We start from the raw sequence: 23,684 nt of genomic DNA on the forward strand, positions 1-23,684 counted from the left end.
CTTGTGTTTCTGTTACATGGGCTGCTTTAATGGTGAGCACCGCTTCTCTTTACCAGGATGGTTTCCTCCATTGAAATTAATGTTCTTGTATTGAAAGCACAGCATTGCAAAGAATTGTTTAGGACTCACTGTTGCATTCTCATGTTGATTAAAAAAAAGTGTTTATAAAGGTCTTTACCTGTAAAATGGCCTGAGGGTGAAATAGTGTAAAGCATGGAAACCTATCAAAGTGCTTTCTATGAGCAAATCAGTTAATTTTTCTCTTAATTAAGAACTCATATAGGACAACATTCAATATTTACAAAATGCTGCTCTCTTACTTGGACGGACAACTTCTTGGGATCATGTTGCTGGACGTATTTCTTGATTTCCAATTTGTATTCTATGTACCGCTGTATTAACTTAGTAGAGTAATAGAAATGATGAATGGGCTGTTAACCTGGTGAGACGCTGCATGTAGAAAAAGAAAATGCTGACCACTGATTTGTGTCACATCCCTGAATGTGTATTACACAGAATTCATACCTCTGGCATTGCCCGGGCCATTAAGGGGATTTTACAATCATATCATGGAAGCTCTCTAAGCTCTTCAGTAAATTTCTCACTGAGAAAAGGGATGAAATAAATGGAAATGCTTTTAAAACCCAAATGGGATTTCTGAATGCCTCCAGCACTGTTACCACATCATCCAAACTTATGCCCTATAGCTATTGATGTCTGCTGGTGATATCCATCATGTCTCTTTCTTATCAATTTGCTTTCAGGCTAGCAATTCCATGTTTCTTTCCAGTAAAACAGGATGTGCAGTCCGCAAAAAGTGAATTATCATAAAAAGTCAATGTATAAAAAACAAAAATTCACAATAAGAGCATTACTGTATATTGAAGGCTTCAAATTTTGTACAGCAGCTGTTGAGTAAACTGTAGCTTATTCAATTTTAAAAAGCATCAATAAACCATTGAAAGACTTGTTAGTTGGAAAGCTTATAAAACGATATTCGTTCCAGTAAAAGAGGTGTTCCTTGGTTCATTTGATACAGAGGTTCACAGTACAGACAGCATGGTTAAAAAAAACTGTCCAAGAGAATTGTTTGCTCTTGGAAATCCTGGAAGGTTACCATTTCCTTCCTGTAATTACAAAAGAAAATAGTTTAGCTGCTCTGGGTTCAGTCCATGGTAAGGCAGACCCATTCTTTTTTTGCTTGTCTGTTCAACACAGTTTTTTTTGTTGTTGTTGTTAAATAAGTATTTGTCCTTGGCTACAAATGCTTGATTTGTAATACAAAGCGATTTAAATTTTGAGATAGAAAGCACAGGGCTGGGGGAAAACTGCACATATGCAAATACAGTAGGGTTATGGTATACTGTATAGCCCTGGTTCCCGATGTGCTTCCAATCCTCAGTCAATGAACCTCTGGCAGGCCTTCTTCCAGCGGCAGGCAGTACACCACATATCTCTGTTCTCCATTCCATATACCTTCCGGCACTTCTTGGCTTCCCCACGTGGCTTCCTGACAGAGGAAGAGAGAGAAGTCAGATCAGAATGGAAAATCTTCCCATGCGCGTTCTGTTTCCCATGCAGTCCTCCTACTGCATGTACCTCTCAGTGAAAATGATTTAGAATACTTTCCCTGGTCACTGGAGAGCAAGCATGTGCCCAGGTTGAGACTGTTGGCTTGAAAGACTAAAGGGCCCTTTTACTAAGCCACGTGTTGGCACCTACTTGCGTCCTACACGCGTCAATTTTGAACTACCACACGACTACTGCATGGCCCGGGCGGTAATTTCATTTTTTACGCGCATCCACTAAGTACACTGGAAATTTTCCAGTGTGCGGCGCTAACCGTATTTGGCATTGTACGCGCATAGAGCATTACTGCCCAGTTAACGCGTGAGACCTTACCACTTGGTCAATGGGTGGCGGTAAGGTCTCAGGCCCAAAATGGACGTGTGCCAATTTTTATTTTGCCACACGTCCATTTTCGGCCAAAAAAAGGCCTTTTTTTGCAGGTGCGCTGAAAAATAGACCAGCGTGTGTCTAATTCACGCATCTACACTAGCACAGGCCATTTTTTGGCACACCTTAGTAAAAGGACCCCTAACTAATTCTGCTCAGGGCTTTCCAAATATGCTCATGTACTACATTTGAGATAGTTACTAAAGTGGTAAAGGAATAACATATGAATGTGTGTCAAATGGCAAAATTGTATGTTATTTTATCACAACACACATTAGTTTAAGATAACATAGGCTGCATAGTAATGAGATGCAAAATAAATAATATAGCTTGTGTTGAGCTCTACAGGCTTTATTTTTCCTGCCTGCTCCTACGTGCTTCTTACAGAGGCCAGAGCTGTGAAAGCCTTCCCTTTCCCCTCCCTTCCCCCAGAGACCTCCACACCCTACTATGAGTCTCCCTCCAAAGACTGTCACCCCTGGATCCTTCCAAAGGCTGCCACCACCCACTTGTAGGCCCTCCCTGGGCCTACCTCCATGAATCCCTGGTGGTCTAGGACGTATGGGACAGGATCCATCCTCAGTCACTCCTGTCTATGCTGGCACTGGGTTCAGAATGGCACCAGTGACCCCTAGTGGTAGTCTTGCAGTATTACCAATAGGGGTTAAGTCGCTATATATGGGCTTTTTGCTACTGGGCATTGCTCCTGTCCTATACCCCCTAGTCTACCATGGAAGAATTCATGGAGATAGGCCTGGGAGGGGACCTATGTGGGAGGGTAGAGACAGGGGACCTATTGAGGGTGGGAGTTTTTGGTAGGGTCTGGGGGGACCTATGGGAGGTAAGGGTCTTTGGAAGGAGACCTACAATGGAGTGTAGGGGTCTTCATTGAGAGGAGAAAGGGCAACATTATTTTTCTTTTGAAGTTCTGGCCCCTCTAAGAAACACTTCTCAGGAGTTGAATACTACAGCTTGTGAGGTTGATCATAAGTTGTGCTACTCATTTATCGCAAGAGTCACTAACCTGCAGCATTGCTTTACCGCAGGTTAGTGACTCCCATGGTAAACTAAGCTGTGTAAAATGCCATGTTTTACCACAGTTTAGTAATTTTCCCATTAATACTGTATGTAACACAAGATCTCCTACCCTATCACTGAAAATATGGCCAGCTCTGAAGTGGATTGCAGCAGCAAATTACTGCATATCACTGGTGCTTTACAATGGGATTAGGGGGAATACAACCCCCCCCCCCCCCCCCCCGATTTTCAGCTGGTGGTGGACAGTGTTTTTTGTCCGTTGCCAGTGCTAAAACCAGAAATTCAGTGCTGGGCAGTGTTCGACCTTCAGCACTGAATTTCAGTTTTTTAAAAACCGGCTAGCGCATGTCTGGTTAAGTCAGTATTCAGACTTAACTGGCCATGGGCTAGCACTTAAAGGGCCCTGTTTACTAAGATGCACTAGCATTTTTAGCACACGTTAAAATTTAGCACCGCAAATGGTAGAGATACCCATATATTCCTATAGGTGTCCCTAACATTAGCGCATGCTAATTTTTAGTGCACGCTAAAAATGCTAGTGTGCCTACAGCGTGGCTTAGTAAACAGGGCCCAAAGATAGGACAGCTATTTATGCGGTTCTATTTATGCATTAAACATGGCCGGTTAGCTCTGAATATTAGGAGCTAACCGGAAGAGTTTTGCCACAACTTGTTTTCCCACAAGGCAGTTTATGTAACTTGCCATATTTTAAGAATGAAATACTTTACCATGGAGACATTTTCTGTTTACACACACATATAATTTAGTCTTTTTTTTTTTACAAATTAGTGCTATGCAGCTATTTGACCCCATTGTTTTTAATTTGACGCTACTGGAGGGATGCAAGATATTTAAAAAAATCAAATCACATTAAAGGGGAGTTAGTCCCACAATGTTTGATTTCACAGAAGAGTTTCCTCCAGTATCTGCATAAGTGGATTCAATAAGCGAAACCAGAAGGGAGTGATAAAGTTGCTACAATTGCTGCTGAACCAGTGCAATAATGGAAGCTCATTGGCAGATTATTCATGAGCTGAGCTTAATTTTTCATTCCATTAAGCTATACAGGTACCAATATGGGGAAAATCCTAGGTTGATCCCTCTCCAAAGAGTGTCTTTGCTAGGAAGTGGTTACTGAAGAAATCTCTAGCATCTGCAGATTTCAGTGACTGATTTTTTAAAAAATGTATAATAATGTCACATTTACGATCCAAGAAAAAGCTTTTGTAACAGAAACTTCAATTACAAAAGTACTGGAAATAAAATATTACAGGAAACATATCCCAAATGCCCTACTCTATCATTCTACCATATGGGGGTGGGAGGAGGCAATACCCAATACAGAGAAAGTACACAGGAGTATCATCTAAACACCTTAAACATAAGGAAATGGAAAGGAATTACCAGGCTATATAAATCATGGTGTGGATGTAGATGTAGAAGGTAACTTTGTCAAAGGTGCTGGAGAATCTACTGACTTAGAATTAAAAAAACAAACAAAAAAACAAAACTAGCATATGCTGTGGATCATAATGTACATATTTTGCAGAATTCAACTTATTTATATAGTTGCAGGGAAAATTAAGCCAAAGACGTTTTCCAATCTGAAGAACCCATGATCTTAACTTCAGGAATTGCTGTCTCCAGTAACTCTAGCCACAACTGGGTAAATTTTAATCCTGTAGTTATAAAGAGAGACATCCTTACGGTGAAAAAAGGGCTTTAAGATCCAATCACGATCTGGTTCCAACACAAAAATGACAAAGAAGCTGGTATAACACCAGCATTTTCTTTTTCCAAAGTTTGAGTCAAATTCAGGAAATCCAATGAAACCTCTAAACCAGTGCTAATGATTGACCATAATCTTTCTTAACATATGGAGGCAAATAATATATATGAGTAATTGGAGGAAAAGATTGTTCTAGAATTTTCAAAATGACCAATAGATAACGTTTGAAAAGAAACATAGGTACAACTACTGGTACTTTTGGGGCATTTATTAAAACAGAGTTTTCCTTCTTAACCTATTATCCAAGTTCTCCACCTTATTATATAAGAGTATGTTAGCCTTTAACAAAGCAAGTTTATCATTAACCTTTTTAATATCTGCTTCTACCACTTCCACATGGTTTTCCAAGATATCGGTCAATGGGCACTCAGTCCTACATCTATGATGATGTAATTTTAATTTTGTTAATAAATGGAATGCTATCCTTAACAAATGTAGTAAGGATTTGATGTTGATAGTTGAATACACCTCTACGTTTGAGACTGAATTAAAAAACTACAATAACAGCTATATCAGATATTTTGAAACAAGGATCATCTGTGGATGAGTTTGATAAATCTCATGCAGAGTTGTTGCAAAAGATTCAGTCTTTTAAAGAAGAACTACGCATGGTTAAAATTAAGAAATTGAAAAGGTAATGAAAGGGATTATGAGTTGCAGAATGTGTATAGTTGGATGGGTAAAGAACAGAAGCCACGTTTTTCATCAAGAACACCTTATGATACATCATCATCTGATTCTGATCATAGTGATGATAATCGTCAGCATGTTACAACTAAATCTGTGAGACCTTTTTTAGGAGGTCGTCGTTCAAGGGGAGACCTTGAGGATCGACCAGAATAGAAATTCAAGAACAGACATATCAAGGTTATCAGAAAGGCCCATACACCAGAGCTCAGATGTCCAAAGATCAACAGTGATTGAGATTTCTAATTCCAATCTAACTGATTGTCAATGTGATGTTTTGGAGCTTGGTTTAGGTTTTGTACCTTCTGTGAAATATGATCCGTTTCAAATGAGAATAGCTATTTTACAATTTATCTGCAAGCTTCAATTGAACATTTTTTTCTATGGGACTGTCTCTATAGCTGATGTTTCAATTTTTCGTCTAAGATCAACATGGACTCTTTCAGGTCCTATGGACACAGCTACACAGATATATGAAGATTTAATAATTAATGACCTTTCTGAATATGAGAAAAAAGGTGGTAAGGTTATGAGCTATAATTTAACATATGAACAGAGACAAGCCCTTTATTCTATGAGAGATGATCATCAATTAGTTATATTGAAGGTGGATGAAGGAGGAGCTACCACAGCTCAATCATTACACACGTATCAGTTAGAGGCTAATAGTAGTAATAAACAACTATCAGATGATACTACTTATTTACAGTTGTCTAGTGATCCACTTATATAATTGCAAAATCGCATTGTGGATATTGTTACTGAAGCATATTTGAATAATATGATTATACAGAATGAGAAGTTTTTTCTGATGAATAAATATCCTAAGACACCTCGGATTTATCTTGTTCCCAATGTTCACAAAAATGTCTCCAACCCCCCAGCAAGACCGATTGTAGCTTTGAATGATACAGTATTGGAGCCACTAAGTAAATTTGTGGATTATTTCCTGGCACCTTTGGCTAAACAAGTAACATCTTATTTACAAGATACAACACATTTATTGCCTGAACTTACAGAGGTAACATTAATGGACGATTCAGTTTTTGTTTCTTTGAACATTGTTTCTCTTTATACTCAAATACCGCAAGATGATCTACTTCAGGTTATAAAAGAAGTGTTGGATAAACACAGTCCCCCTCAAAGAATATCTACAGAATTTTTGTTGGAACTTGCTTCATTGGTCATCAAAAAGAACTATTTTTCTTTAACAATGGCTTTATTCAACAAAAGAAAGGGGTAGCTATGGGGGCATCTTTGCCCCCCCCCCCCCCCCCAGCAGCCACACTGTTTGTAGCCATTTCTGAAGAGAAGTTTTTATATCCTTCTAACTGGTTTACAAACAATAAGTTATGACGCCGGTTTCTGGATGATATTTTCTTTATTTGGGAGGATACTATTGAATAGTTACACGACTTTTTGAAGTGGTTAAATTCTTTGACCACCTCATTACAATTTACAATGCATTATGATAGATAACGGATAGAATTTTTGGATGTATGTATGTATACAGATGAGACATCAGTCCAAACTACTCTATATTGTAAGTCAGTGACACGCAATACATTGTTGCATTTTACCAGTTCCCATCCTAGAAGTCATAAAAGGGGCTTACCCTAAGCCAATTTTTGAGATTTCGACGGAATTGCTCTACTATGATTCAATTTGAATTTCATGTTATGCAATTAAAAGAGCGTTTGAGGGTTAGGGGCTATCCTGTGATAATGAAGCATATTTGTGTGCTAGATTTGCTAATCAGGACTTATTAATTCAATATAAATCTACAGAATCCGAAGACAGATTGATTGCAGTTTTACCTTATAATAATGGGTCAACTTATGTCACCTGTTTACTATATAAGTATTGGAAGGTGTTGTCTGTCCACCCTTGTTTTCAGGAACAACCTATTTTTGCGTACCAGTGAGGTAAGATCGTTGGTGAACTGCTTTCTTATAAACGATTGGATTATGAGTTATCCATCTGATTTGTCTGGTCATATTGTTTGTACTCATTGCCAGTGGTGTTCTTCTATGACTGCATGTTCTTTTGCTAAGGTTCTATTACCCTATTAATTTCCCATTGTCTCTTTCCATTGTTCTTTCCTTGTCCTATACCCTAACGATACCTTGACTCTGTCTTCGCTTAACTTCTCACAATGTAATCCATAACTGATTTGTAAGAAATCGTATTTCCATTATTTACAATGTATTTAAGCCACACTGAGCCCGCAAATAGGTGGGAAAATGTGGGATACAAATGCAATAAAATAAATAAATAAATAAATCATGGAGGGTACCTGGTAAAGATAAGATTGTCATTTCTCATGCTAACTCCACATGTGAAACTGGCAATGTAGTATATGCAATAATCTGTCCTTGTGATTTGATTTATATAGGACACTCATCACGCCCTATTAAATATAGGTTGGTTGAACATAAATCCCGTATTAATACCAAAACTGTATCGGCTCCTGTGTACAACATTGGACTGACAAAGCACATGAGATAACAGATATACGTTGGAGAATTATTGATACTGTTACTGTGGGAAGGGAGGATGGTGACATTAATAGATTGCTGAATTATATGGAACAACGTTGGATATTTACACTTGATACATTATATCCTAAGGGTTTGAATAGCCAATTAGACTGGAGTTCCTTGTTGTGACGTTTAAGTCATTGATTGGCTAGTGAACCCTTGGTTTTCATTGGTGGGGGGATCGGATTATAAATGTGATTAAATCATGCTGGCATTGTTGCCATGTTTAAGCAGTATTTTCATCTTGGCGTTCAATTCAGTGAGATAATTTTTATGTTAAGATGATAGTTTCTTAAAATTGTTTTGAATTTTAGTTTTGTTATGTTCTTATTGTTATAGTGGACCAGACCCTGATGCAGCAATAGCAAAACATGCTGCATGGCCAATGGTCCTTATACAGAGAAACTAAGTTGAAGCTATAGAGCTAATTAAGCTAAAAAAAATCTTTTTATATATATATATATTTTCAAGTAATAGTGGAAAGTATAGAATTTGGCATAAACTACAAGATGATGGGCCAATTGTTATGATTGTTGGACATATAACTGCTCCCGTCTTCTAAATAAGATGGATCTTTAAGTGTGTCCGTTTGAAGTTGTAAATTCTATTGCAGACCTCTGCTTTTAGCAGCAGCCTGCACCCAGTTTGACAGATAAGCTAGAGCTAACCCACGAAGAACCTTATACACCATTATGCAGACCTTAAACTGGACATGTGGCAGGACTGTCTTTTTTGTGTATGGTGTACAGCGCTGAGTTTGCCTTGTAGCACTATAGAAATGATAAGTAGTAGTAGTAGTAGGTCTATTAGCTCTCACCAAGTGTCTTCATGCACCCAGTTACCGCTCTCATAAGGAAGATGGGCCAAATTGATGCAGATGCTGGCCTTTACTCTTATGAGTTATGCTTGCAGCGAGAGTTCATTTCTTGTCTTTATTAATGTGAGAGGAACTCCTGTGCATCTTCATTAGAGTGGTGCTTGTTCCAATTAGTTTCAAACAACAACAGGCCAAAAAAGAAGGCAGGCTTTATGGGGAAAATACTGCATTGATAAAAACACAGTGTCTGTCCTAACCAAAATTGCTTTAGCTGAAATGCAAACCTGCTTCTGCCATGTATATGTTATTATACTGTCTGTCACATAGCTTTCCCAGTATTCTCATACCTCATCCCTAATCCAGCTCTAGGTGGAGATGACAGAATGGTATGCGTTGGCGGCCTCTGTTCTCCAACCCTCACAGGTCGTATATGTGTTGGTGAGACCTAATACATATAGAGACATGATGAAAAAAAAGTATATAGAGAATAAATATAACACTTTCATTAGAATTATTACAACTATTCAAGCACTGTTAGATCAAGAAAAAATTGTGATTCTGATCGCCTGCATTTGATTTGGTGCACCATTATATCTTATTAAATAGGAATAATAGCATGGCAATAGTTCCAATCCTACATTTCAGATAGGACATTGGGGGGGCATTTTCGAAATGACATCTAAATCCAATTTTGGACATTTTGCCAAAAACATCCAAAAATGTAGTGCCAAACATGGTCATTTTCGAATCAGAAAAAAAATATCTATCTTTTTGGCTTGAAAATTGCCCTGTCACCTTTCTTTAAGGGCCATTTTCAAACCAAAAACATCCAAGGGAAAATGCACAGAAACAAGCCATTGAGATGTCTGGGGGCCAGCAGTCATAGTATGACCACACAGACATCCCAGCACAGCAATGGGGCAGCCTAGGGGGCACTGCAGTGAATTTCACATAAAAGATCTCAGGTACACATCACATCATAACCCCCTTATACTGTATAGTGAGCCCCCAGGAATAGCAAAAAATGTACTGTACCCCAACTGTTCACCACTTCAATAGTCGTTATGCCTGCAGGTGCCACCTATATGTGGGTTCAGTAGGTATTTTATGGGGTGCTCACACTTTCTACCACAAGTGTACCAGTTAGAGTGGATACGGGCCTGGATACAGTCCACTGTGCCAACCACTAGACTACTCCAGAGACCTGCTTGCTGCTCTAAGAAGAATGGTCATTATGGGCAACATTCTATATATGGCACCTGAAAAAATCCATGCGCAAAACAATTATGCCTAAGGCATATTCTATAAAGTACACCTACATTTTATAGAATAGGCTTAAATTTCCGTGCAGAATATACAATAATGCTGAGTGGCTCGCCATGTGACTAAATTTGGTCATGTCCATTTAGGCCACGTTTTACTTGGTGTAAATCCCAATGCCTAAATTAGGTGCAGATCGGGTGTATTCTATAATAATGTGCATAGATTTTAGAAATGTCCACACCCCGCCCATGGCCACATCCCTTTTTCAACTTTGTGACTTAAAATTTAGGTGCACCATGTTATAGAATACACTTAGTGAGTTGTGTGTGTAAATCTCAATTAAAGCCAATTAGTGATGATAATTGCTTGTTAACATCCAATTAACAGCGAAGATTAGCTAATTAACCAATTAAGTTATGCACATTGTTACAGAATATGGTTTCTGTGTGGATTTTCAGGCGCCATATATAGAATCCGGAGTTATATCTGCAGCTGTCATAGAGCTTGGCATGTACTGTCACTTTCACTTCTTTGGGGGGTGGGAGGGGGACAGTGACCACTGGCATATTAAGTGGTGCTTATGCCATTATCCCTCCAGTGATCATCTGGTTAGTTTGGGCACCTTTTTGGCACTTATTGTTACTGAAATAGTTCTACTCATAACTGTCCTTTTTAAAAAATATATTTATTTATTAACTGCATAAACCAAACAGTGCACATATTCATGAGAAAGTCATAACTCATTATTCACAATCACCATGTGATAAAACAAGCAAAATAAGTATCTACATAGAAAAATGTTTTTAAAATGAGTTTTGAAAATAGAGATTTTTGACATTTTTGCAAAAAAAAGTTCATCTACAGCATTGTGCCATTATTTTTGGTCATTTTTCTGTTTTGAAAACAAGCCTCATAGGGTTTCCTGGTAAGACACTCCTTTAAAATCATTTTCCTTCTCTCATGATGTACCACAAGGTTCCCTACTAACACCTACCTTGTTTAACTTTTTCATAGTTCCATTAGCTACATTAATACAAACATTGGAGTTAATGCCTTTCGTTTACGTCAATAACAAACAGATTTGGGCAACTTTCAGTTCTTGTAATTCTCAAGAACTTTCAGCACTTAATTTGAAACTGTCCATAATCTCTCAATAATAAGGATAATCAATTGCAGCTCAACGTGACTAAAACTAAGGCTCTATTATTTTCTAAGGGGCCCCTTAAAAAAGGTGTGCCAAAAAGTGGCCTGCTGCAGTTTGGGCGCATGTTTTGGACGCATGCTGGACCATTTCTCCACCGCGTCTGGAAAAATGGGCTTTTTTGGCCGGGAAATGGACGTACGGCAAAATTCAAACCAGTGAGCATCTATTTATGGCCTGAGCCCTTAACGCTACCCATTGACTTAGCAGTAAGGACTCGCGTGTTACCCCACGTGGTAACTGTCCAGCGCACGCCGACTGCTGATTACCGCCAGGAACGCCCCCCCCCCCCCCCATGGTAGAAAATAGAGAATTATTTTCTACCGTGGGTTTTTGTTTATCTGAGATACCAAAGACTATGGTGCAGGACATTATATTAGTGACTGTTTATTAAAACTGGAGTTCAGCAATATCTGAACAATTTCTGTGCTGAACTGCTACTTGAAACTTCCCAGTGCGCTTTTAATTATGATAAGAGAGCACATCTATAATGAAAGAGATAACAAGTTTGGAAGTACGTATAACACCAGTTAAAATGTGAGTTTAGGAATACCAGCCATGATTGATGCTTCTTGCCTATCACAAAAGGTTAAGGGGCAATTCTATAAAATGCCACCTAAATGTAGGCGTGACAAAGAAATGCACTTAGGGCCAAATTCTGTAAATGGCGCCTTACAAATTGGTGCCGAAAAACCATTCGCTTAGCGTGATTCCATAAACTATGCCTATAGTTAGGCGTAGTTTATAGAATATGCTTAGCAGCCATTCTTGTGACTAAAATTGAGGTGCATCCATTTAGGCCACCTAAAACCAGGCCTAATTACCTGAACTTAACTTAGACACAGATCAGGTGTATTCCATAATAGTGTGCATAGGGGCCCTTTTACAAAGCAGCAGTAAGCCCAACGCGGACTTACTGCTTGCTCTTTCGGGACTGCCGCCAGCCCAACATGGCCACCACCGGTAGAACTGCCCCAAGTGCACGCCATTTCCGGGGGAAAAAGAAAACCCCTGGAAACGACTTGCGTGGCAGTAACCCGGCAGTAATCGGGCAGGTTAGCGTGGAAGCCCTTATCGCCACCTCAATGGCAGTAAGGGCTCCCTGTCACATGAACTGTTCTCTTACCGCATGGCCATGTGGAAAAAAGGGCCCTGGCTTGCGGGAAAAATGGTCCCCGCCGCCAACACAGGGCCCTTTTTCCTGCAGCTTGGTAAAAGGGCCCCATAGCTTTTTGAAACACCCACAACCCGCCCATTCCACGCCCATGGTCACACCCCTTTTCAGCTATGCATAATAGAATTTATGTGTACCATGTTATAGCATACACCTAGAAAGCTGTGCACATAAATTCTAATTAAAGCCAATTAGGGCCGCTAATTGGCTGTTGAGTACCAATTATTGGCGCTGATTGACTTGTTAATCAATTAAGTTGTGCATGCAATTTGGCTGTGAAGCCAAATTAGCGCACATTACTTAAGGCGCCATTTATAGAATTTGGGGATTAGTGCCAATTCTATAACAGCTGTAAGATGCACTTAACCTGTTTTATAGAATGTGACTTGCAACTAGTTCGTCAATTTTATAGAATAGCGCCTAGCACAATTATTATTGATGTGTGACCAGATTTATATGTTTTTTTTTCTTTATCATTTTCATTAATTTACAAGAATATATCTTGAACAAGTAAAGCAGTTTATCAGGTTACAGGCAATTTTCTTTAGAGAAAAAAATTAAGTAAGAAAAATATGGATTATCAACTTGTATTAGACCCCAAATTAAAGGGGCTGGAACTTAATACTACTCAGGAGATTAGTTTCAAATATCTTCCAGTATCTAACAGTATATCTAACAGTATCTAACAGTATATACCACACTTTTTTTACTTTTCCATTAGTCTCTTTTTCCAAGGCTAATCAGACCTACTAAACTCCAACATAAATTATAAGACCTTTTTCTGTGTAATAAACTGTTTCAGGTGCTCAGAAACAAAAAAATACATATTTAACCCCTAAATATTTCACATTGCATTTACATGGGTAATTAAGATTAAAAGAGGCTCCCAAGGCTAATGTTGCGGATCTTAATGCCAGAAACTCTTTCCTTCTAGCCTGAGTCTGTTTAGTGACATCTGGAAAGACTAGTACTTTTTTCCCATAAAATGGGGTTTGTAAGTGCTTTAATGCAGTTTTTCTAACCAGTTCCAGATCCTGTTGAAAAATAAAAGATACCAAAAGAGTTTGTCTTTCAGTTATTTCAGTCAAAGAAGATTCTAATAATTCCGAAACATTTAAATCAGGTTCTATTTGTGGTAGTTCTTGGGGGCCATCTTTCAATTTTCTTACTGGCAAATAATATACTTTATTGAGTGGAGGTATTTTATCTTCTGTAAATTTCAAATTTTCCGTCAAATATCGTTTGAAAATTTCCAAAGGGGAATAAACTAAAGTTCTTGGAAAGTTCAACAAATGCAAATTAAGCCTCCTGTTGTAATTTTCAAAATACTCCAGTCTGCTATGAATCAATGTATTGTCTTGTATAAGCTTTGCTGAAATTTCTTTCATTTTTACATTTTCATCAGATAAGTGATTTATTCTTTCTGAGACTTCATTTTTCATTGCTGTAAGGTCTTTAGACAAAATCTGAACGTTACTCACAAGAGAGTCAATCTTGCTAGTTGAGGTTAAGACCGTCTGAAGTATCTCCCATATAGCCTCGAGTGATACCGGCACTTTCTGGGCCTTAGATGAAGCACAGGCATCGACTGGGGACATCGCTATGGGGCCCAGTTGACTCACCGCTTCGCCGTCATCACGGTTTTGCGGGTCGCCTCCATAATCGGCCCCAGTCGGTTGTGGCGGTTGAGATCGCATTGGAGGGGACAACGAAATATCCTGTCCCAAGAGGTCAGCCTCTCCTGGCGCTGTAAACTCAGCGGGACCTCCAAACGCCGTCGTTGCGGTTCTCGCGAGAAAACTATCGAGCGTCTGCTGGGTAGGTGTAGAGGTTAGAGCTGCCTGGGCTGCGGCTCTAACAAACGCCTTTGTCTTTGTATGCGGCATATTTCCTTTCAGGTAAAACAATTTTTTAGGTAATAGAGAAAGGGTTTGTACTCCTGCTGACTCCTCGATGTTACTCGCGGGGTGATGTTACTGCCGCCATCTTGCTCGCCCCCCCCCCCCCAGATTTATATGTTTTTTTAAAAACTTTTTGATTAGTTATGAAATGATTGCTTGTTTAAGAACATAAGAACATAGGAATAGCCACACTGGGTCAGACCAATGGTCCATCCAGTCCAGTATCCTGTTTCCAGCAGTGGCCATTCCAGGTCAAAAGTACCTGGCAGAAACCCAAATAGTAGTAAGATTCCATGCTACCAATCCCAGGGCAAGCAGTGGCTTCCCCAGGTCTATCTCAATAATAGACTATGGACTTTTCCTCCAGTCACTTATTGAAACCTTTTTAAACCCAGATACGCTAACTGCTGTTACTATATCCTCTAGCTTCCAGAGCTTAAGCTGATTAAATATTTCCATGTAATTTCATTTCCACTTACAGGTGTGCCTGTGAAGGTGACGGGTGGAGACTGCCAGGAGACACTAAAGCTACTGCCATTAGGAGTGAATTTTGTTGATCCAGGAATATTCACTGGAGAAGTGGCCTGTCAAAAAGAAAACAAAAAAAATCATTGTATTTATCAAGTAAAAGGAGAGCTTTCATTAAAGTTATACCTGCTGTCTGTGTGTTTCACTCCTCAATAGGAGGTGTTAAGAGCATCCACTCTAATTACGAATGATCAATGTGCAGTAAGGAAATTTTTAGTGTGGTATCTGCAGGGGACATGCTGGACACATCTCCACTGGTTAGCATACAGCTTTTGTTCATACTGTGATTTAATTTTGATTTACTGTATTTTAGTAAACAAATCCCTTAGCTTTTCTGCTACTCCATTATTCTCCTTGAACATATCTTTTATCCTTTAATTTGCTAAATAGATACTTTTGTTCTGTATTCACAGAAGAAAATCCTGGAGAAGGACCGCGATTGACTGGCAAAAGTACATATGAGAATGGAGTGGATATAGCACCGTTCACGGAAGAGAGTGTGTATGAACAACTTGAAAATCTAAAGGTGGACAAAGCCATGGGACCAGACGGGATCCACCCCAGGATATTGCGGGAGCTCAGAGAGGTTCTGGCGGGTCCTCTTAAAGATTTGTTTAATAAATCCTTGGAGACGGGAGAGGTTCTGTGGGATTGGAGAACAGCGGATGTGGTCCCTCTTCACAAAAGTGGTGATAGGGAAGAAGCTGGAAACTACAGGCCAGTAAGCCTCACTTCGGTTACTGGAAACGTAATGGAAGCGATGCTGAAGGAAAGGATAGTGAATTTCCTGGAAGCCAATAAGTTACAAGATCCGACACAACATGGTTTTACCAAAGGTAAATCGTACCAAACAAATCTCATTGAATTCTTTGACTGGGTGACCGGATAATTGAATCATGGACGTGCTATAGACATAATCTACTTAGATTTCAGCAAAGCTTTTGATATGGTTCCCCACAGGAGGCTCTTGAATAAACTTGACAGGCTGAAGATAGGCCCTGACGTGGTGAACTGGATTAGGAACTGGTTGACAGACAGACTCCAGAGGGTGGTGGTTAATGGAATTTGCTTGGATGAGGGAAAGGTGAGTAGTGGAGTGCCTCAGGGATAGGTGCTGGGGTCGATTCTGTTCAATATATTTGTGAGTGACATTGCTGAAGGGTTACAAGGTAAAGTTTGCCTTTTTGTGATGATACTAAGATTTGTAACAGAGTGGACACCCAGGAGGGAGTGGAAAACACGAAAAAGGATCTGCAGAAGCTAGCGGCATGGTCTAAGGTTTGGCAATTAAAATTCAATGCGAAGAAATGCAAAGTGATGCACTTAGGGAGTAGAAATCCACGGGAGACGTTTGTGTTAGGCGGTGAGAGTCTGATATGTACAGACAGGGAGAGGGATCTTGGGGTGATAGTACTGAGGATCTGAAGGCGACAAAACAGTGTGACAAGGCGGTGACCATAGCTAGAAGGTTGCTAGGCTGTATAGAGAGGTGTGACCAGCAGAAGAAAGGAGATGTTGATGCCCCTGTATAAGTTGTTGGTGAGGTCCCACCTGGAGTATTGTGTTCAGTTTTGGAGGCCGTATCTTGCTAAGGATGTAAAAAGAATTGAAGCAGTGCAAAGAAAAGCTACAAGAATGGTATGGGATTTGCGTTACAAGACATATGAGGGGAGACTTGCTGACCTGAACATGTATACCCTGGAGGAAAGGAGAAACAAGAGTGATATGATACAGACATTCAAATATTTGAAAAGTATTAATCCGCAAACGAACCTTTTCCGTAGATGGGAAGGCGGTAGAACTAGAGGATATGAAATGAGATTGAAGGGGGGCAGACTCAATAAAAATGTATTTTTTCATGGAGAGAGTGGTGGATACTTGGAATGCCCTCCCGCGGGAGGTGGTGGAGATGAAAATGGTAACGGAATCAAAAATGCGTGGAATAAACATAAAGGAATCCTGTTCAGAAGGAATGGATCCTCAGAAGCTTAGCGGAGATTGGGTGGCAGAGCCGGTGGTGGGAGGCGGGGCTCGTGGTTGGGAGGCGGGGCTAGTAGTTGGGAGGCAGGGCTAGTGCTGGGCAGACTTCTACAGTCTGTGCCCTGAAAATGACAGATACAAATCAAGGTCAGGTATATACAAAAAGTAGCACATATGAGTTTATCTTGTTGGGCAGACTGGATGGACCATGCGGGTCTTTCTCTGCTGTCATCTACTATGTTACCATCCTGCTTATTTTCGAAGGAGAAGGGCACCCATCTTCTGACACAAATCAGGAGATGGGCGTCCTTCTCCTAAGGTCACCCAAATTGGCATAATCGAAAGCTGATTTTGGGTGTCCTCAACTGCTTTCCGTTGCAGGGATGACCAAAGTTCAAGGGGGCCTGTCGGCAGGGTACCGAAGGCAGGGCAGGGGCGTGGTTAACAGATGGGCATCCTCGGCCGATAATGGAAAAAAGAAGGGCGTCCCCCACGAGCATTTGGCTGACTTTACTTGGTCCATTTTTTTCACTACCAAGCATCAAAAAGGTGCCCGAACTGACCAGATGACCACCGGAGGGAATCGGGGATGACCTCCCCTGACTTCCCCAGTGGTCACTAACCACCTCCCATCCCGAAAAAAACAACTTCAAAAACTTTTGTCTTTTTTTTTTTTAAGAGTATGTCCCTCTGTCCCTGCGATGGCAGTTGAGGACGTCCAAAATGTGGATGTTTCTGTGAGAAGGACATCCATGCCTTTGCTATGCCTCTGACACCCTCTTTATTTATTTATTTGGATTTTGGATCACAAGTAGCAGAAGTGGGATTTGAACTGGCCACCTCAAGGCCACCTGCCACTCCTTCATTCTACTCCACTCCCTTGAAATTTGGCCATCCCTGTAGGGGGCAGTTGAGGACGTCCAAAATGTTTGAAAGAAGGATGACCATCCCTTCGTTATGCCTCCGCTGACACACACATACCTCCCCCCCCCCCCAGGGACCTGCATTCTGCCCCCCCCCCCCCACAGGGATGGCCAAATTTCAAGGGAGTGGTGTGGAGGAGTGGCAGAGTGGCCTAGTGGGTAGAGCACTGGTCTTGCAATCCAGAGGTGGCTAGTTCAAATCCCACTGCTGCTACGTGGGATCCAAAATCCTAATAAATAAATAGAGTGTCAGAAACATAGCAAAGGCATGGACGTCCTTCTCACAGAAACATCCACACTTTGGACATCTTCAACTGCCATTGTTTCTCCTCCTTAGGAAGAAAATCATGTACAAATGAGCTAACAGCGAGCAGCTCATTTGCATGCAATTTCCTTCATGCATGCCCATTCCTTTCTGGATCGGGAAGAGCTTTTTCCATTCAGTTAGTGGGACCAGTGCACTACGAATGCTGGCTCCTCCTACAACCAAATGGCTTGGATTTGGCTGTTTCTGAGATGGGCGTCCTCGGTTTCCATTATCGCCAAAAACCAGGGATGACCATCTCTAAGGTCAACCTAAATTTCATGATTTGGGCGTCCCCGACTGTATTATTGAAATGAAAGATGGACGTCCATCTTGTTTCGATAATACAGGTTGCCCCGCCTCTTTACAGGGCCGTCCTTAGAGATGGGCGCCCTTAGAGATGGGCGCCCCCGTTCGATTATCCTCCTCCATGTTACTATGTTTCTCTAGATGTCCAATGGACTCCATGATGAGTTTTTTTGTTTCAAAGGTTTAGTATTAGTTTTTGCTTCTATGGTAAGCCTTTGTTCAAAGTTTCTCTTGCCTTTCCTTATTACAACTAACTTGCCAGTGTTTGTGGTCATTCCTATTTTCCTCATTAGCATCTGCTTTCCATTTTCTGAATGATGTTCTTTTGGCTTTCATTGCCTTTTCTACCTTACCATTAAACCATGCTGACAGTTATTTCAACTTCTTTCACCCTTTTAGAAAGCATGGAATCTATTTTATCTGGGCTTTGACAATGGTATTTTAAAAATCATATCTGTGCCTCATGCATACTTCTGACCCTGAACACCACTCGCTTTAGTTCTTTTTTCTAATATCCTTATTTTATCATAGTCTCCTTTTTTAAAAAGTAATACGGTCGGGAATGCCCAGATCTCACCTGAGAGATGGTCGACCTAAATGTTGAGATGGTTGACCTTAGAGATGGTCATCCCCAGTTTTCGGCAATAATGGAAACCGAGGACGCCCATCTCAAAAATGACCAAATCCAAGGCATTACCATAGCCCTAAGGGGTGAAGGGGGGCACCTACATGTGGGTACAGTGGGTTTTGGGTGGGTTTTGAAGGGCTCACATTTACCAGCACAAGTGTAACAGGTAGGGGTGGATGCACCTGGGTCTGCCTGCCTGAAATGCACTGCACCCACTAAAACTGCTCCAGGGACCTGCATACTGCTGTCAAGGAGCTGGGCATGACATTTGAGGCTGGCATAGAGGCTGGCAAAAAAATAAAAAAAAATTTTTTGTTTAGGGTGGGAGGGGGTTGGTGACCACTGAGGGAGTAAGGGGAGGTCATCGCCGATTCTCTCTGGTGGTCATCTGGTCAGTTTGGGCACCTTTTTGAGGCTTGGTCATGAAAAAAAAATGGACCAGGTAAAGTCGACCAAATGCTCGTCAGGGATGCCCTTCTTTTTTCCATTATCCGCCGGGGATGCCCATCTCTTAAGCACGCCCCAGTCCCACCTTCGCTACGCCTCCAACACACCCCTATGAACTTTGGTCGTCCCTGCGACGGACTGCAGTTGAGGGTGCCCAAAATCGGCTTTCGATTATGTCGATTTGGGCGACCCTGAGAGAAGGACGCCCATCTCCCGATTTGTGTCGGAAGATGTGTGCCCTTCTCTTTCGAAAATGCCCCTGATTGTGATCACTATTACCCAGAAACCCCAAAACCATTAACCCTCACACCACATTCAATATTCCAGTAAGGACTAGATCTCATTAGTTCCAGGACCAGCAGTCATTTATGGTATCTGGAAACTACCTTCCTAGCATGTCTGAATGAGACCTTTACCAAATCAGTATTGGGGTAACTGAAATCTGAATCCTCTGGCCTACTTTCAAACATAAAAACATTACAAAAAAAATCCAAAAGGTTAAACACAAGATCTCAGCATTTAACTACCTCTTTTTAATTCATATGGGGTTTAAATTTCATTGAACCGATAACAATCATTGGTCCTGTGTATACAATACATGAAGAAAAGACCTAGAACCCATAAAATTAAATGGGCCAAAACACTCCACTTAAAAATTCTAAATTAAAATCACAACTCACAAATATTGCTTAGCTGAAATTCAGAAAACTCAAATCTTGACAACCAATCTTCAGTTATGCATCTTCATATATAAACATATTTAAAATCAAAACCATTTATAAGCTATGACTTTCTCCATAAAGAAGTTCCCATTGTGTACTGTTTATTTCATATTGTTACATTCTTAACTTCATAAGTTCCCAATGAGGGCAGGTTGTTTCGCTTCAGCTGCATCAGGGGAGCAAATTTGTACTCCTACCTTTTTCTTTTTTTCCATTTTTTTGGGGGTAATTGAAATTTCCCATTATTGTTGCCTTCCTAATTTCTGTTAGCATTTCACTGTTTATCTCTTCATCCTATTCAGGGGGACAGTAGTATACTCTCACTAACATACTCGTCTTCCCTGTCACAAATGGAATTTCTGTCCATAATGATTTCACGTGCATTTTGTTTTCTGCAGAACTTGTATTCTGTTTAACTGTATGCCATCCTTTACATGCAGCGTTACCTTTCCACCAATTTGATCTTTCTTATCATTTTGATATAATTTGCACCCTGGTATCACAGTGTCCCATTGGTTGAACTCATTGCACCAGATCTCTGAAACGCCTATGGGACTAGTTTCTACATATCATGCCAAAAAAATCTGCACCAGCACGAAGTATGCCTAGGTGTATTCTATAAAGTACGCCTAAATATAGGTGCACTTTATAGAATAAGCCTAAATTTCTGTGTGGTTTATAGAGTATGCCGAGTGCCTGTCTGCACGACTAAATTTAGTTGTGGGCGATTATGCCAAGTAAAACTTGGCCTAAATTACACACAGATAGGGTGTATTATATAACCATGCGTATAGATTTTAGAAACACCAATTACCCACCCATTCCATGCCTATGGCCATGCCCCCTTTTAAACTATGCCAAGAGCATTAAAAAGATTAGTAGCATGGCTCAACATTGTCTTAAAAGAAAGTTATTTTGTGTTCTTTGCCTGCTGGAGAGGTAGCACTGCTACTGACCTGAATTAGGTGTTAATTAGGATGTGAGGAAGTAGCATAGTTGCAAAGGTTACTAGGGCAACCTGATTACTGGGTTGGCTTCAAAGGGTCTGTTTGAAGCAGTCCCCTTAGAATTAAAACTATATAGAGGAGAAAGGTCCCACTTAACTTTCTGAGAAGTTCTGAGAGAAGATGACATTTTATTTTGCTCTCTGTTTTGTTAACTTAAAGATTGGGGTTTAAAAGAGGAATTGTAGGTTGTTGATAAAGACAGAATTTAAATAAAAAGCAAACTTTATTAACTAGTCTCCATATCCTTTTACCCATAGTTTTTAAAACTTGAACTTTCTGACACAGCATTTGCAGATAGTCTGTAGAAGGTACAGCAGGGTCTAGTTCAGTCTTAGAAAAAAAAAGTAAAAAAGAGAATCAAGAAATATTAACTAGTTTCCATAGAGTACAACCCTTTTCCTCATATTTTTTAAACTGAACCTTTCTCTAGAGGTAGAAACTTAACAGCCAAGAGCATTTACAGATAGCATGTAGAAGGCACAGCAGGGACTAGTTCAGTCTTCATTCCCACTCCCCTCCCCAGCTCCCACCCACCCCTAGTTCAACTCTTCATTTATAGTCATTATTCTATTTAGGATAACAAGAGGAGTATTTTCATTAGAGTTTTAATTATATTTAATTATTTTCTATGAAGCAAACACTAAATAAATTACACATTATACCATATAAGCATAAGGTTGTTTATCCCTAGTACCTTAAGAAGTTTTAATTAGACAACTCTATAATACTAAAATGCAGACAGCAGTCCAGCAGCAAGAGGGGTGCTATCCAGTCTTTTGCACTGAGTGTCACATGTATGATTATCTCCCAGTTGGTGAGAGGTTATATGTGTGTGCTTGATACAAAGAGCTCCTAGCTCTCAGAGAATGAGTCTTGAGGCTAGAGTAGCAGGCTTGGAGGAGCTGAGGGAGACAGAAAGGTACATAGAGGAGACCTACAAGGATGTAGACAAGACCCACCACCAGTCTAGCAGCCCCTGTGCTGCCTTGGGGGAGGGAGGTCTCCTAAAAGGACAGCATCCCCTGGTGAAGCTGGAAGTAATTCTGTAGCCAGGACCAGCCCACCAGGGGATGCAATATTCTCTTGCACCAAGGATGTGTCTCCAGGAGCTTCTGCCCAGGAGCGAAGGGTTAGGATGGCTGTTGTAGTTGGTGATTCGATTATTAGGCATGCAGATAGCTGGGTGGCTGATGGATGTGAGGATCACCTGGTCACTTACCTGCGTGGTTTTGAAGCTGGTGGACCTCACGTGTCACCTAGATAGGATTTTAGCTAGTGCTGGGGAGGAGCTGGCTGTATTGATACATGTGGGTACCAATGATATAGGAAAATGTAGGAGAGAGGTTCTGGTAGCCAAATTTAGATTCTTAGATAGAAAGCTGAAACCAGAACCTCTAGGGTAGCATTTTCAGAAGTGCTCCCCGTTCCACGCGCAGAGCCCAAGAGGCAGGCAGATCTCCGGAGTCTCAATATGTGGATGATGCGAAGGAGCAAGGAAGAGGGTTTTAGATTTGTAAGGAACTCAGTAACATTCTGGGGAAGGGGGAGTCTGTTCCGGAATGATGGGCTCCACCTCAACCAGGATGGGACCAGGCTGCTGGCATCTGCATTTAAAAAGGAGATAGAACAGTTTTTAAACTAGAAACTGGGGAAAGGCTGACAATCATTCAAAAGCGCATGGTTTGGAACAAGGAATATTTAGAAGCTATCACCAATAGTGAGGTTGCAATAGAGACCATAGTAGACCAGCTGTCTTTAAATACAAAGCAGACAAATTTTCAAGATTGCAAATTATCACTGTCAACTGCTGAACAAGATGTAAATAGGAACAACAAACAGTTTGAAATGTTTATATGCAAATGCCAGAAGCCTAAGACATAAGATGGGAGAGTTAGAATATATTGTACTAAAAGAAAAATTAGATATAATAGGCATCTCTGAGACCTGATGGAAGGAGGCTAGCCAGTGGGTCCATATTCTCCATATTTTGGGCTTTTGATTATTGGACATTATGGAAGAGAATATGGACTGTCGATATCAAGATGATTCAAGCTAAGTTATAATTTAAAGTATATTTCACCGCATTTGTGGCTTAGTAATCAGCCTCTACCTTTTTGTATTGTCAAAGGTGTATGCACAAGTATTTTATGAATAAGAAGAGTGGAGTTTTTTTTGTGAAGACTAGTGATTGAAGAGCGGAGTTCTCTCAATTTTGAAAGGTGTTCCTTTATAGAGAATTTTCCTGTGGTTTCTGAAGTCTTTTTTTCTCCACATATTTTCATGAATATACGTGAATCCACACCTGCAATACAGGGTTTTAAATAGTAGAATTTGTTGTAGATTTTTGATTTTAATTACCCCAATATCGATCGGGTAATAAAATTCCTTGATGAAATCAAGGGCTGCTTTATTGAGCAGCTGGTACAGGAGCCAACAAGAGGAGAAAAATTTCTACATCTAGTCTTTAGTG

At 40.4% G+C, this 23,684-nt stretch overlaps 1 protein-coding gene across 1 annotated transcript in view; it reads right to left on the reverse strand.

Annotated features, from left to right (window-relative positions):
• Positions 1-341: 341 nt before the first annotated feature.
• ZNF704 (zinc finger protein 704) overlaps positions 342-23,684 on the reverse strand; it is a 192,464-nt gene continuing 169,121 nt past the window's right edge. Inside the window, exons 7-9 of the mRNA XM_030215898.1 lie at positions 14,846-14,950; positions 9,175-9,272; positions 342-1,510 (exon numbers count right to left, since the gene is read on the reverse strand). Coding sequence (XP_030071758.1) covers positions 1,399-1,510; positions 9,175-9,272; positions 14,846-14,950 — 315 coding nt within the window. The 3' untranslated portion in view covers positions 342-1,398. The remainder of the gene's footprint in view (positions 1,511-9,174; positions 9,273-14,845; positions 14,951-23,684) is intronic.

This window comes from Microcaecilia unicolor, chromosome 1, assembly GCF_901765095.1.
Source record: "Microcaecilia unicolor chromosome 1, aMicUni1.1, whole genome shotgun sequence".
Taxonomy (NCBI): Eukaryota; Metazoa; Chordata; class Amphibia; order Gymnophiona; family Siphonopidae; genus Microcaecilia; species Microcaecilia unicolor.